Source organism: Columba livia, chromosome 4, assembly GCF_036013475.1.
Source record: "Columba livia isolate bColLiv1 breed racing homer chromosome 4, bColLiv1.pat.W.v2, whole genome shotgun sequence".
Lineage (NCBI taxonomy): Eukaryota > Metazoa > Chordata > Aves > Columbiformes > Columbidae > Columba > Columba livia.
Window position 1 is genome coordinate 24,864,943 of NC_088605.1, and position 16,230 is coordinate 24,881,172.

At 37.1% G+C, this 16,230-nt stretch overlaps 1 protein-coding gene across 3 annotated transcripts in view; it reads left to right on the forward strand.

The window, feature by feature from the left end:
• N4BP2 (NEDD4 binding protein 2) overlaps nucleotides 1-16,230 on the forward strand; it is a 46,930-nt gene that overhangs the window by 6,507 nt on the left and 24,193 nt on the right. For 2 of the 3 annotated variants that reach the window (XM_065062610.1, XM_065062611.1), the window contains exons 2-9: nucleotides 541-655; nucleotides 912-1,085; nucleotides 6,175-6,513; nucleotides 8,303-9,530; nucleotides 10,369-10,493; nucleotides 11,698-11,786; nucleotides 13,336-13,412; nucleotides 15,350-15,505. In XM_065062610.1, the coding sequence (XP_064918682.1) occupies nucleotides 6,297-6,513; nucleotides 8,303-9,530; nucleotides 10,369-10,493; nucleotides 11,698-11,786; nucleotides 13,336-13,412; nucleotides 15,350-15,505 (1,892 nt within the window). In that variant the 5' untranslated portion in view covers nucleotides 541-655; nucleotides 912-1,085; nucleotides 6,175-6,296. The remainder of the gene's footprint in view (nucleotides 1-540; nucleotides 656-911; nucleotides 1,086-6,174; nucleotides 6,514-8,302; nucleotides 9,531-10,368; nucleotides 10,494-11,697; nucleotides 11,787-13,335; nucleotides 13,413-15,349; nucleotides 15,506-16,230) is intronic. The other variant, XM_065062612.1, reaches the window with a different exon arrangement.

Here is a 16,230-nt window from a genome sequence, read left to right on the forward strand (position 1 = left end):
GGGTGAATAGTGTTCTCAGCCTGCAACCTGCCTGTTACTTTGTAAATTTGGACTCTCATAAGAAGTTCTTGCTTGTGTGAAGTACTGAGTATGTTTTGAGGGTAATTCTTAATGCCTTGGAGCAGTGGAATGAAGTTTTTGGTGCAAAATTGGAGCTGGGTTTCTCCGTCTCTTGTGAAGATGGCCGTAGAGTAGTTGAACCATCAGCCTGCCATGTTAGGAATGTGACAGAATATTTTTTTCCAAATTATTAACCTGATTTAGGTGTATATGCTCATAGTGTGGTGTGTTTTTTTGGTTTTGTTTTGTTTTTTAATTTGCTTGAAAGCACAAGACTGTTGTAAGGGAAGTGAGCTCTAGGCTAATGTGTACCCTGGGATTAAGTCAGGCTTTGAGCAGAGCTAGCGTCTTCAGTGTGTACACAGTGGATTAGGAGTTTGCAGTGATTCAATGAACAGAAATGCGTTTTTTTAGCATCAATAGGACATTGCAAATTAGTGGTGTTTCTGTAAATAACATATTCTGATTTTGATGTACCAGGTTTTCTTTGCCTCATTCCCTACATGACAGAACCAATCTTTTCTTAACCAACATGGATATGTAAACCTCTTCAAGATGGTTAAGAACTGTGGCGAAGAACCAAGTGAAATGACAAGTGAGGAAACTTACTTTTATTCCTGATTCTGCTGCCATTATGTTATTTCTTTACCTGATGTATGCCAGCTCTTTTAGATTAGAAACTTATATTTGAGCTCAACTTGGTATGGTGAATACTTTTCAGTAAAATGTTACCTGTGCTAGATCAACTGAAAACAATTACATGTATTGCTCAGTGTTAAAACTTTGCTTAAAGTTGTATAGTCTGTGAGCAAAATATCAATTTTAATTTGTTCTGATCATTCCTTTGTCAGGAGGGAGCATCCACTTCTGCTGACATCTAATCTGCATGTTTGAAAGTATGGTTTCCTGACAGAAGAGTGCATTATATTTTTTTAACAGCAGATCTTTATGAAGTGTGCCATCAGTGGTGATTTTGGAAAGATGAGAAGGGATCCACTGTGGGGCAATTCAGTGAAACTGAAAATGTAAGTTCTGTGCCATTACTACTTTTTTTTTTTTTTTTTCCAGTCAACAGCATGTCAATATATATATGTGTGTGTGTGTGTGTGTTTTTTAAAGCCAGAAGATTTGAGTGAACATTACATTTATGTAGTCTGACATTAAAAAGTTGTTTAGAAACCCCCAAAACCAAACGAAAACAAAAAAAACAGCCTCAAACCCAACCTCTTTTATATATATGGAGTGAATTTCCTTAAATTCATCAGAGAAATTTGAAAATACATACAAATAGGGCAGCTTTGGTCATATTGGTTGAATGTGGCATTGTGTCAAGGCTGGAGACTTCCTTTGTCCTTGAAAAAGGAAGAATAACTTATTTGTCATTTGAACTTGATCACAGTTAAACCAAAAATGTCCCATGCTGCTGAGTGCTTTTAGTGAAGCTTGAATAGTGGTTAGAGTGTTTCTCTTGTCTGTTTTCTTAAAAAATAAGTTATCATGACTTTGAAAAACTATGTTTACTGCTGATTGTTTCCTAATGCAGTATCCCTGATTTAAAGAGCTTTGGGAATACTTTTGGTATCAACTACCTAACTCACTTTAAAAGTACTTTAGTATATTTCCTCTTTCATTCTTTGTGTTCTGTCTCTTGAATACTACCTGTTTCTTTTTGACACATCTTGAAAATGCCGGCTACCATGTGTGATTTCTAAGACGACATCCCAGTGTGAAAGACATATGAGATGTGTCAGGCTTTAATCAGATCTTTATTCAGTGACTGCATATACATTTTCATATTACACTGGAAACAAAATAATAATGCATGTCTTTAGCCTGAGACTTATGTCGCTTTTCCAGTAATTTTAGAACAATCAGGTGGTGCCTAATATTGGTTTATAGTAGCTTTTGTTTGATTTTGTAAAAATACAAATCTTAGAAGATAATAAAATATTTCAGTTGGAACGTGTACGTTTTAGCTTAATTTTAGAAAATGTATTTGTAGGCTGATTTTTTAAAATTTCTTCTAAGTTCTAGAAGAATTTTTCACAGCAGGCTTGCTGCTATAACAGTACTGATTAGCAATGTGATGGCTTGTGTAGGACAAGTCTGTGTTAGTAATTATTTCCAAACATAAATGAAATCTTAGATCTTCTAAAAATAACAGATTTGGTTTTGGAGGGTCTTGGGGATTTTTTTCTCCCTTAGATTTTTGTTTGGATGGTTTAAATGTTTTTAATTCTTTAGATTACGTGTCATAAGAAAAAGTAAACTTTGGATTTTTCTGAGGACAACTTACAACGAATTAAAGTTAGAATTTGCGTTACCTATATTGGAGCCTGGAGATTTTTTATTTTTGTACATTTTTTCTCCTTAATGTGAGGAGTCTGACCAGGATGACTATTATACTCCCACTATTTTGAATTAATATCTTCTGTGGACCATTGTGTTAATGAAAATAAAATGGAACCTTTTGGAATGTGTCTGCAAGGGAATTCCTTTGCAGTAAGTACAGTGATTTAAATTCACTCCATGCTTTATGGAAGAATTTTCTTTTATATTTTCTGAGGACTGTAATACTTCATCAATTGGTTTATCAGTTTGAGAGTGCAAAAAATGGAGAGAAGAGGAAAAAAAAACTTGCCTATTTTTCCTCTCTGTATAAGTGCCAGACACTTTGTAATTATTGGAAACATCAGTCATCTTTCTTTCTTTTTCTCTTTCTTTCCTTCTTTCTGTCTTTCCATCTTCCCTCCCGCCCCTTCCCCCCCCCCCCAGGGAATTAGAAAAACATTCTCAGAACTAGTTTATGAAACGATAGTTCATAGTTGAGTCTTGTTAGTAAGATGCTGGGAGGCTTGACATCTTGGTCCATCCTCTTGCTGTGCCACGTCATATGTGCATATTTTTATACATATGCTTGGTTGTTGTAGTTAAATTACATTGGGAGGAGATCCTTAATGTCAGGAGATGTGTGTTTCTGAAGAACTGTAAGTGAGGAGGTGCTCATGGGTTTTGTTTTGCTTAGCTTTTAAAGGTGAAGTTGAGGCTGCCACCGGAGTGTTGTTTTTCATCAGTGCTGAAACATCACAGCTGTTTGTCCTAATTGGATGTGTGTCAAATGGCAATACCCAGAACTGAACAGTGAACCTCCAAGTATATTGCAGCCTCTGGCTACTTGTATAGAATTCCCTATCAGTGTGTTCAGCACAGCCCTGCTCTTCTAAATAATTATGTTACTACAACTCCATTTTCATCTTGAAACAACCCTCATCCATAGCAAACTACAGATTGATTCATATTCTGTTATCCAGAACCAAGGAATGTAGCTGACCTGCAAGTCTGGCTGTTGGGTTGTTCAAAGTTATTTCTTTCATACTAAACTGATTTTCAAAAAGAGAAACTTGAGATCTGAAAAGGCAAGTCCCTAGATAAAATTCTCTGTGAAGTTCAGAGTGTGCTCTTAAAAGCAAATTAAAATTGTTCCTTTCATTTGAATGTGTGTTATCTCTTATGTGATACAGTACAGTGTGCTTTGTGTGTGCACAGGCATCTATTTTTATCTTCTGTTGACATTAACAAGCACAATAAAAGTAGATACTGCCAGGAATTGGTCCAGGAATTTCATTGAAAATATTGTGGTAAACTAAGGAGATTCTGCCAAAATACCTGTTTGCGATACTGACCATAGTAAATACGTTATTTAAATGAAATCCCGGGCAACGCTGATATATCTTTTTGATAGGTTTAACAATTTCTACAATTTTACAAAGCCTTTAGATGAAGAGATGGGATAAAATGTGGATCTGTGCATTGCCTTAGCATATGTAGATGTACTGGGAGTCACCAAGGTTTTGGCCTGTGTGTAAGTTCCAAGGTGACTGATGTCTTTTACTTTCTGCCTTATTTTCTCTTCTGTGATTAATTGCGATAAACAGTTTAGGCCTCAATAATCCTGAAGCAATGCACTGTAAATTCGCTGAATGAGATTCATGCAGACTGAAGTGCGTGGCTTCGTTAGGTCATTAGAGTAAGGTATCCTAATATATAGTGGAATACACAGTCTAATTCAGGAAATATGTTGGGAAGGGACTATTGCATAGTGAAGTTAGGCAATTGATTGATAGAAGTCTGAGCTACAGAGCACGTCTTTTCAGCAGCGTGTCCTTTCGGGTTCATCATTATAAGAGATTTGGATTAAAGCGTTGGCAACACTTGGAGTGTTCTGCTGAAAGGCTATCGGTGTTCAGTGACATCAAGGTGCATGAACACCTTTCTCTCTTGCAGGATCTTTGTTGCTGAACCTGTTTTAGTGACAATCGCATTTTTTAGCACTGACACATTGTGTGAAACTAGGTCTCAACTGGCTGGAGGATGAATCAGTTAGAAATACAGGATTGAAAAACATGATTTGCTATAACTTTTTTTAAAAAATTGTTTTATTTGAATACTTTGTGACAATAAAGAATGGTATAAGGATGGTTAATCAGAGAGGTGAGCCAAAAAAAGTGTAATGAGAAAAAGAGCTGCAATTGTCCTGACTCAGTCTGGCTAACTAGTATCTTCCACTGTCATTTCTCCTTTATTTTTGGAAGTCCATATCTTCCTTTTCCTCTGTGTTGTTTTCTTTGTTATGCATTTCAGATTTCCTTGACCTCTTAATTGTTTCAGACATCTGTCTCATCTGTCTAAGGTCCATATACATATGGTAGAAGCTCCTGGGATCCTGGAATTGTCTGTTTTTCTTACATAAATTTCTATGACTTTGGAATGCAAAGGTCCGCCCTCTTCTAAATTATACTTATCTTGGTTGCTGGAAGAGATTGCTAGAGAATACTGGGGAAGTGCTGGTCGAATCTGGCACTGATCTGGCATCGTCATTTGCATGCCAGTGATCCAGGGAGGGGAGGACTAAGTGAACTTGGAAGTGCTGCTTGATTTATCTGCACAGGTTTAATTGGTCATCACTGCCAAAATAATCTTTATATAGAAACAAGTATTTTATTACCTACGCAGTAACTGTTATCACTAACTAGTGACTCTTCGCTGTAATTAACTTAAGATTCTCAGCCTTACCAGGGTTTCCTAGTCTTGTGAATAATTGTAAAAATTATAAATGTTTGTTATGAGCAGCACTAGAACACACCAGAGCGTTGATGTTATTTGATTTAAAGAAAAAAGTGAGATCACACCATACTACGTGCTTATACTTCAATTAATAATCGCTTTCCTTTTCTATGCAAGATTAGTGCCGTGATTTCAGTTATTATAGGTGCCATAATGTTTTAACTAGACTTATTGAAAGGCTGTATGGCAAAAGTGAGGGGAGTTTGACAGAAGCCTCTTCTTGCTTTATGGCTTATGAAGTTGTAAAATATTTCTAACAATTAAAAAACCCACAGGGAGGCTGAGGTTGTAAGGCGATTTTGGAGGTCACAGAATCACAGAGTGTTAGGGATTGGAAGGGACCTCGAAATATCATCTAGTCCAGTCCCCCATCTGGTTCAACCCACCCTCTTAAGCAGAGTTACCTGAAGGCGGTTGCTCTGGCCCATGTTTGGTCTGGTTTTGAGAATCTGCATTGTTGGAGACACCACAGCCTCTCTGAGCAATGTACACCGTTGTTTGAACATTGAATAACCTCAGCTGTTCCCTCTGAAAAAATTGGGGGTTGTAGGATAAGTCTTGAAGGACTTCTGGAAGATTTTGAGATGTCTGTTATATTTTCCAGTACTTTAGTAGAGGAGCAGTATTTCTGAATTTTAACAGAATATAAGCATGCCATAATGTTAACTGGTCATCAGTAGGTGTTAGCAGGGGAATGTTTGTGAACTGGCTGCCTTATATTCCTTCCTTTTCTGTGTTTGTTTTTGTTTTGTTTTGTTTTTCTTTTAAACTCCATTTTATTTGTTCTCTCTTCCAGACACAGATTCAATATCTAGTTAGTTGGAAAATGAGGCTGCTATTTAGCTGTCAGCCATTTGAAAATAAGGCAGCCTTCTAGAAAATACTTTCCTGGATGATTATGTATTTTTTTTATCTTTTAGCTATCTGAATAGGAGACATGGAGATGCGACTGTGTATTTTATTAAAATTTCTCTGTTCTCTTTTTTCCAGGTCTGCTATTTCTGTTATACGTATCCCAGTTACGAGAGGTTTTTTGTGATTTCTGAGCCTGGTGCTGTCAGCCTCATGTGAACAAACTAAAACAAAAAGCAAGCTGATTTTTAGAAAACAAAATGCCACGAAGAAGGAAAACTGGTGGGAGTCCTTCTCTGAAGAATGGCAATTCTGACAGAACTGCTGTTGCTGTATCCCAAGGGGACGCAAGCTGCTCAGTGTCACAAGCAGTGCGTAGTGTCAATAAGGAAGAGCTCTTCAACAGCATGTCAGAGATGTTTTCTGACCTAGATCCTGGCGTGGTTTATATGGTTCTGTCTGAATGTGATTTTAAAGGTAAATAATGTGCAGTTTGCGTTACAGTTTTGTTCCATACTCAGACAGCTCTTAACTAGGGCGACTCCAGAAAAGTTGATGGGGGTGTTGCAAGTGTATTTGTGAGTTTAGCTTTTAATGAATAGGTGAGTCATAATATTTTGAAATTCTATGGCTCTTCCCATGCAAGATTCTCCTGTTTGACAATGTTTCTGTGAGGCTGGTGTAATCTGCGGTAGCAGTGTGCTCCACAAATGGAGCTACCGTTTAAGTGTCTTTTTCTGTGATATAGAGCAGGCGGTGCGAGAGTTGTGAGGAGAATCTGTTTTTTCCAATTAGTTTCTGTGCTGTATCTGCTAGGTGAATAAACTGTTTCTGCAGGAGGGGTATTTTATGTTCTAGATCACTTTTGTGTTGTTGTTTCAAGACAATAGTGCACAGTATGTGGTCCTGGCAGCATTTATTTTTCTTAAATACTTAAATTTAAATTTTGTGTTACTTTCTATTAGTTTTTGCAGGATAAATTCTGTTTATCATGTTGGTTCTCTGTGGTTCTCCCCCTCTATTCTACCGAGCTACATACCCACCTCTCCTGGCAGACTGTTTTCACGTCTGTGCCCAGTCCTTCCCATTGTGGTTTTGAAATTCTATTGACAAGTTCATTCACTTATAATAAAAGTAACAGATGAGATGCTGGATAGCATCATCTGAGGAGTTACTTGGCAGGAGAATAAGTCATATATGAAGCATTTAAATCAGTCTGTATTCTTAAGATCATGTCATTAGCTGAGATATTTCTAAGACTATTTGCAAAGAAGGTGGAGTTAAGCATTTTTTAATATGTGTGAAAGCTAGGCAGCTGTTGAAAGGACTGCTTTTATTGCTGTTCTTACCTAAATTGTTCGTTTGTTGCTATGATGTTATTCCTTTTAAAATTGAAATTGATGGCATTACTGATTCATGCTTCAAACTCTTCATAAGATTTACCTCTATCGAAATAATGGATTTATCTAGAAGCTTATTGGAGAATTCATTAATCACGCTGAGTTCATTATTGTGTTGTACTTTTAACAATAGTTTACAAATTGAAAAATCAGCATTTTTTCATATGAGTAGCAAGTTGCTCTCATATAGTGGACAAGATGGAAGGACAAGGAAGGTTTTATTTAACGTGTGCAGAAAAAGTTGCACTCCAATGGGCTTAGAATATTTGCTACACTGTCTTTTGGAAAACAGCAGCTTAGCTTTAGGGCTTGGATGATATTTAAGCCAGGTTTTCTTTTTGTTCATGTGGATCACAGGCAACTTAAACTCCATTTAGTGGCTTTACAAAGAGTTAATGCCGGTGCTGGATTTTTCAGTCTGTATTAGGTATGACATTTTCAATTGGGCCTAGCCACGATGAGCATCTTTTGCATACTTTTATATCTTTAGTCCTCAGTAGCATTTTTCAGTTGATGTTACACCATTTCACCTATATGAGATACATTAGAAATAAGTATCCATTTAAATGCCCAGTTCTGATTTTTTTTTCTAGTTAAACTTTATAATTTTAGACACTGTTTCTGTAGTAATTTTTATGCTTATTAGGTTATTATTTTGTAATGTGTCTCTATTGAGTTCTGTCTTTACCTCTAGTAAGAAACAGATCAAGGGAGTTGCAGAAGGTGTGTTAAAAGATGAAGTGGTGAACTGTCTTTTGGTTGTCTCTTTAGGTGTGATCAATACTCCTTCATGTAAAACATTGCATTCACATCAGCTTGTGTTTGTTCACTTGACCATGCTTTATTCTCTTTACTTTATTCAACAGTAGAGAACGCTATGGATTATTTGCTAGAGCTGTCTACCCATGCCAAAGGAGTCGCATCTTCAAAAACCTTGGGTTTGGATTCAGTAGCATCACTAGCTCTTGTTAATCAGCAAAGATCTGTTGTAAATGAAAGAATGGGGGAAAATGCTGTAAAACAAAGTAATTCTGAAGAAGAAAAAGAAAAGATCCTGTCACCTGATGTGCAGCTGACTGAAGAACTGGATTCCTTAATAGAAAATGCCTTACAGAGATACACCTTGAGTGATGAATTGTCTAATTCTGCAAATGACCAAATAGTACATGAGTACTCTGTGGAACACGATGGCTTTAAAGGATTTCCTGAGTGGGAAAAATCTGATTCAGGGTGCAGTGTCCTACTTTTTCCACAGCAAATAGGGACAAATAATGAGGTTTTAGAAAAAATTCGCTGTTCTCAGCCACCGGTGGGTCAGCTGAGCATCCAGACGTACTCATCAACTGCATCAGATGCTTTTGCACAGATATTGGAAGATTCTGATTCATCAGAAATACATGTTCAACATGATTTAGCTTCAGAAGTCTATAAACAATTGAATGGAGAAATACCATGTGGAAGTTTTGAACAGACACAAGATACTGGTTTGGATCAACAAACTGTGACTGCTGCTTCTGGTGAGTCCTCCAAAAGGTCTCTGGAATGTGGAGTAGCCGTCACTGGAAATCTGAATTCAGGGTGCCTGGAACAGCACAAAGAAGTAGTGACTGCCTTTAACAGCCACCAGAGCACTTCTCTTCCAGAGGCGTGTGACTCTCTTGAAATGCCCAGTTTCAAAACACCAAAACCTGCAGATTTTCAGCAAACTCAGCAGGGTCGTAACTTAAATTTTTCTACACCGTCATGTCAACCTCAACAACACTGGAATCTCATGGCTCCCGTGTTTTATCCATCCACTGGAAGTCACAGCTTTGTAACTCCTGTGGCTGCCAGTCTAGGGCAGTGGAGACCTGTTTCAGAGTATAAGAGTTTGGAAAATGGACTTTCTTTTTCCTCTCCAGTGGTTTCATATGCCTGGGATAGCAACCCTTCTCTGAAGGTATGGGGAAATCAAGATAGAAACTCAAAATTGAACCTCTCGCAAGCACAGCAGCCACCTGTTTGTCACATGATGAGAAAAAAGATGCACCTTATAGGTCAAGTACTTGTTCTTCTCAGAGGTGTTCCAGGATCAGGAAAATCATATTTGGCAAGGTAGAACATTTATATTGTGAGCTTCTGAAAGAAATTGCTTAATTGTGTGCAGGATTTAGTGCAGGCAGAGACAATTTTCTGACACACGTAAATAGTTACGCTTATACCTTAATTGCCGGTTACATGGTATGTGCAGCAAGATGAGTAATAGTAGAAGAGAGCTGAGTTACTCACAGCTCTGGCACCTCTAGTAGAAACCGAAACAGAAGGCGTTAGTTCTGACTTCTGCCACTGACCAAAGGAGTTTTATGTTAGCAGAGGGTCACTGCAGTAGTGTTAGGTCTGACATGTTCTTCCAGTCCCTGTTGGTTTTGGGTGTTTCCTTCCAATAACATGGATGGAAATAGGCCAGCTCTTTAGAGACAGAAATTCCCCTTCCACTGTTGGGATTCCTTTGTGTAGGTAGTACATGCGGAGCTTCTTGGGTTGAATTCTTGATTTCATTTCTAAGTCTCCAAAAGCCTAGATTGAGTTTAGACTCCTTTGGTTTGCACCTGAAATATTTAGTGCAATTAAGACTGTATGTGTATTTGTCAGCATGAAAGTATGCCATTAGATGTAGATGGAAAAATACCTTTCTTGGTGTTTTGAAATGAGATTTGTAGGGAACCTCTGTCAGGTCTTTCCTCTAGATATTCTCAGCCTTTGGAAATGGAGCAGAATTATTATATATCATCTTTGCTTGGAGGGTTATTTTTTTTCTCTTGCCTAAATTTACTGCTTCCATTCCAAATAATCTTGATTTTGTGCAAGAAACTGAATACATCTATGTGTGGTAGCAGATATTGGGGTGGGGAGGAGAACAGGTAAATGGTATTTACTTCTTGATCTTTCACAGGACTTTGCTTGAGGATAACCCAGGTGGAATAATTCTTAGTACTGATGATTACTTTTCTAAACATGGACAATACCATTATGACCCTGATTGCTTAGGGGAAGCACATGAGTGGAACAGGAAACGAGGTGAGAAATAGATAAGGGATTAGCTTGCTTGTTTACAGTTCAGTGCTTGTGTACTGTGCAAAAAAGCTGCCTGTCTTGTAATGCCTGTGTCACAGGACAAGCATTTATCTCATCATAGAAGTATTTGTTAATATGTGTGTGGAAAAAATATGAGCACAAACTCAGAAGTCATCTGTCCATTGTGTGTTTTGCAATTAGAAGTGCCTGTGTCTTTGTCAAAAGATTGTTTTATCCTCAGATTTCATCTTGGTATGTATTTTGGTTTGTGTCCCATTTCTGGAGTGGTAATCTGTATGTCTGTACCATCTCCTAGAAATATTTCTTCTGAGATGAGTCATCATATATGCATATGCAATAAGTAATGAGGATGTTGTTGCAAATAACGTGCAGCTCTTTTTCCTGCTCTTGATTACTTTTTGCTCTTGAGCGCTAAATTGTTGGCAAATCTAAAACAAAATTCTAAGAGCAAGACAGAATAAACTGCTTTTTTTTTCATAACTGGTATATTTCTTGACAGTGGCTTCCACTAAGTTCACCATGGAACAACTCTTTTTAAGCTTGTATTTGCTAAATTTGAACCATGATCACTTTTCTACTAGCAAATTTCTAACCAGTGGAGAAATGGGTTATAAGAAATGTGTGATTCAACGATAATTTTGATTGTTCAGACATGTTGTAGCATAGCTACAAAAACATGGTGCTGTATCTTAAAGCTAATGATTCTAAACATTTCATTACTGTGTATTTAAATTACAATAATTGTTTTGATTTTTCGTATTTTATCCAGTTTACAGAGTGGACTAATCTTAAGACTGTTATAAAGCCAAGAATTTTGTATGCAACAAAGAAGTCCACTTTAAGGTGATCATGTAGTTGTTTTTTTTTAGTTTAATTTGCTGATTGATTAGTCATCTTGGTACATTTTACATCTTCATTTTCATTCCTTGATTATCATATATGCATTAATTCAAAAGAATAGTGCTATGTCTCAGTACCTTTACATGTGAAGGGGGAAGTTCTGAAATAAATGAGGGGCTTGAAATGGATCAAGCTGTGGCAAGAGTTCTTACACAATGCTTAATTATTATGGATTATCTGCTTTAAAAATATTACAAATTTAGAGAATTAGTATAAACATTACATGTCCACCCTATCATAATTAAATTAACTATATTGCATTCTCTTGTACATGTATGTCTTTCAGCCAAAGAAGCATTTGAAATGAGAATCTCACCTATAATAATAGACAACACAAACATACAAGCATGGGAGATGAAGCCTTATGTTACGTTGGTTAGTATTACAATTTGATCAATGTGAAAAGGGATTATTGGCCAGCATGGCATGTTTTTAAATGAGATTATTTTTCTCAGTCTAGCTGTTATTCCACAAGGAAGTCTGGAATAAAAATAAGTGTTAAATGGAATCGTATTACCCAGTGTCATATTCTGTGCACGTCTGAGTATTGACCCAGCCTAGATTCCAACTGATAAAGCCAAGTGCTAGGCACTTGGGAGCAAAAATAAATACTGTTGAGGAAACTGAATTCTGTTTCTATTTTATATGAGCATTAACATCCTAAGCCACTTTTAAAATGTAATATTAAAATAATATGAGTGTGGTGCTTTTATTTAGTGACTAAAAGTGACCAGCTTTTATTTAGTACTAAGGAAATGCAACCTACATTTAACTTCCAAAGTTGTGTTTAATGCTTTGAATAACTTGGTGAACTCTGTTATAGGTTTCTCATACTCCAGTTTTCTGGAGCTTTTTCACCTTCTCGCTTAATTGCTTCTGATTGGGCATCAGCACTTCTAGACTCGAGCTCTTATTTTGCTGTTGATCATTCATCATTTTGCTTAATAGTTCTAATATTAATGCTTACAGAACTGCATTATTTTATAAAATTAGTTCTGATTAACAAATAATATGTTGGAAGAAATGTTATAAACTACATGTGGGATTTCTGCTGCTGTGGCATATAAGCGCACCAGGGAGTGTAGTACGTAGAACTGACAGCTTTTGAGCAGATGCGCTACATGTGCTGCGTGTGGTAATGGGGTAGTGAACAGTGGGACTTAACACAGATAATTTTTATTAATAAAAATTTTTTAAATTATCTTTGCATTTATTAACAATTGTCAGATTATCAATTCTTTCATAAATTAAATCCTTGATTTTGCTGTATACTGAAATAAATATGCAACAGAATTTCTTTCAGGAAGCGCAGGGTTTGGTAAGGTGATAACATTTTTTTCTGACAATGGGAACAGGTAGAAATAGCATGGTACTTGTGGTGTTTCTCCTGATTAGACTTTGGGCTCCTTTTCTGGCATGATGAGACTAGACCACGTAAGGACCATTCACTTGCCACCCGTTCAGGTTTCCCATATGGCAGGACGGCTGTGACAAGAGCTGAGTGAATGTGTCTGGATTGTTGTTTTGGAGCTGGCTCACATCTGGTCAGCTCTGTGCGTAAGCAGTGAACTTTTCTGTCTTGGGGAGAAAGTGGAGATGTGTATAGTGTACCTGGAAAGAGATGTTCTTGAGGCTTGACTCAGAGGAGGTGGGACATTTAAAGGGATGATATAAGTGATTTTTTTTTTTCCTGCGATCATTTAATTTTACAGTAAGAGATGCATATACATGTTTTTTAAAATCTCCATTTATATAATAAGAAGTGAAACTGAACAAAAATTTGTTATTCCAAATGTTTAATTGATTTTGAAAAATACTAATAAACAGCTTTAAAGAAGCAAGCTATAATACGTGTTGTGTGCTTTTTCATAGAAATATGAAGTGGGTGATTTGGCTTGTTCTGTTTTGTATCTGCTTTATTCAGGCTCAGCAGTTCAAATACAAAGTCATGTTCCGAGAACCAGACACTTGGTGGAAGTTTAAACCAAAAGAACTTGAAAGGTAAGAATGTAAAAGAAAATGTCATATTAGATTATATATCTTTCACAGTCTATAAAATATTATTTTTAAAAAGATACCAGTACAGTGGCTGGTGAAGTAGGAAGATATCGGTCAAGATTTTGTGATAATAAGTAGCTTTTAAATTTTTTTTTCTACAGTATTATCTTTTGTGGGATTTTATGTGTATTATGTGGGGTTTTTACTGTCACGTTGTTCTAATTACATACAAAAGATACTGTTAGCAATAGATATTATATAATGTTTTAATGATTGCAGTTCGTCTATGTTTAATGTACAGTGACTGCTCCTTTGAGTTCCTGAGGTTGCAAAAATGAAGTCAGTTTGGGGCAGTTTTTACATCCAGCTGGTCTGTTGCCTTGTTTGAAATGCTTCTGCTGTCACTGAGTTTAAGGCAATCAGCACCTCATGGCCCAAGAGGCACAAACCCTTGTGCATCACCGTTGTTGTTGTTTACTTCTTTAGCAGGGCCATCTATAAAGTCATAGAGCCATTACTTACAGCCAAAATAGGCAAGATGTAAGCCCTATGTAAGTGAGTAATAAAGTAGCTAGAAATTTGGCTGGATGCCAGGTACAAAGGGGTTGATGAGTGATTCACAGTTCAAGAGGATTTATTTTAGGATTAATACTTAGGGCCACTGTTATTTAATGTCCTTTTTATGACTTAGATGTTGGGACAGAGTGCACTCGCAGCAGATTTGCAGACGATACTGGTTTGAAAAAGAGTAGTTTATTCAGCCTTAAGAAGAGAAGCTTAAGGAAGGATCATATTTTTGTCTCCAGCTACCTTGTGAGAGGTTATAGAGACTAAAACAATCTCTTCTGAGAATTGCGCAGAGATAAGACAAAACAAATGTAAGCAAGTCAGAACTTTGGAAGTTTTGATTGCATAAAGGAAAAACAAACCAAAACAAAACAAAAAGCTCCACCACAAACAAACCAAAGAAAACCAAACAAAAAAACCTCCAAACCAAGCAAACTAAACCACCACCACCATCAAAACACATACACACACACAAAACAACAAACAATAAACCCCAACAAAATAAAACAAAACTGAGGATGGTCAGACACTGAAAGAGTTCGCCCAGAGAGTCTGTAGACTTTCAGTCATTGAGGACGTTCAGAGCTTAACAAGACAAAGCTCTGAGCAACCTGATCTAGCTGAACCTCCTCTGAAAGGGAGGTTGGACTAGGTGACTTCCAGAGGTCTCTTTCAATGTAAGTTTTTCTGTGATTTCTTAATATATGTTGTCATCTGAATTTACATGCTTAGCTTTCAAATTCAAAAGGCTGCCCACTGTTCAAGGAAGCTTATTTTATTTCCTAACACAGAACTTAAACCTTCAATTTCTGTTTTGCCATCCTTGACAGTGTTCACTTGTTCTAGGTGGAACTGCTGCAGAGCACATTGCTAGTTAGCGTTTAACAGTCAGTTAAAATTTCTAGCCAGTGTCCACAACAATAGGTGAATAGGAGGCTCAAAGAGTTCTTTGTTTAGCAAAACCAGAGGAGGAAGACTGAATTCAGAAATCTTCCATAACTAGTTTGGTATCCTGCATCACTGTTAGGATCTGATGTGGTGTGTTTCTGAAACTTATTATTTGAAAAAGATGCATTATTGGTACAGTTCTAGATTTTAGTATATTAAGCAAAACATCCTATTGCAAAGCAGGGCCACCAGGTGGGGTGGAGAAGTGGAGCAGTGATTTGCCTGAGATACCCTGTTTGGAATGCCTTGGGGCACTGATACAGAAGGAACTGCTGTTCCACAGATTTTACCCTGGCCCCCTGAATTCTCTGATTAGTCTTGCTGTAAACTTATTAAATTATTACTAAATTATTCTATTATCTTATTGTAATATACAAGTCTGAAATGTTTCTTTTTTTTTTTTTTTTTTTTTTTTAAATTCATAGACGAAACATTCATGGTGTATCCAAAGAAAAGATCAAAAAAATGTTGGAACGATATGAACGCTGTCTTACTGTTAGTTCAATATTGGATTCTTCAGTCCCAGACAAATCAGAAGCTGCTGGCTGGAGTGAAGATCCTGGTCAGGATGAAAGCCAGAGGTTTGATTCATTTACTAGTTTTCTAGTCTCAAATGAAAGGCTTCATAGCAACGGAACCTGGATAATGCTGTTGAACAGTGAATGTGTTAAAAAAATCAGTTAAATCATAAAAATAAATACACCATATAGTTTTCTTAGTTTTTAAGAATTTCAGGATTTCTAGAAATGAGCAGTCAAGAGGTCTAGTCAACTTTCTTGTGCTTTTTGGAAACCTCCCAGCATGGCTGCATGTTACTTTTCAGTAAGCCGATCTTGATTGGCTTTCCCTTATTTTAGAAATGTGCTGTTGGATGTATGTTGTAGATACAAAACACTTAAAATCTATAAAATGCTTTTCAGAAGAGTGTAGTCCCAAATACAAGCAAATTGCTATTTCTGAGTCTGTGTGTTGTTATTAGTTGATGTCTTTGTGGTAGAAGACCACACCTCAAGACTACCTCTGACAAGAAAGAAAGAAGGGTGTTTGTAATAGGCGATTCCCTTCTGAGAGGGACGGAGGGCCCAATATGCAGAGTTGACCCTCATCACAGGAAAGTTTGTAGCCTACCCGGGGCCCGGATCAGGGATATCACCAGGGCACTCCCTGACTTGGTGCATCTGGCAGACTACTACCCACTGCTGATCTTCCAGACAGATGGGGAGGAGGCTGCGTCTCGCAGTATGAGGGGAATAAAGAAAGACTTCAAGGCTCTGGGATGGATGGTGAAAGAGTCTGGAGCTCAAGT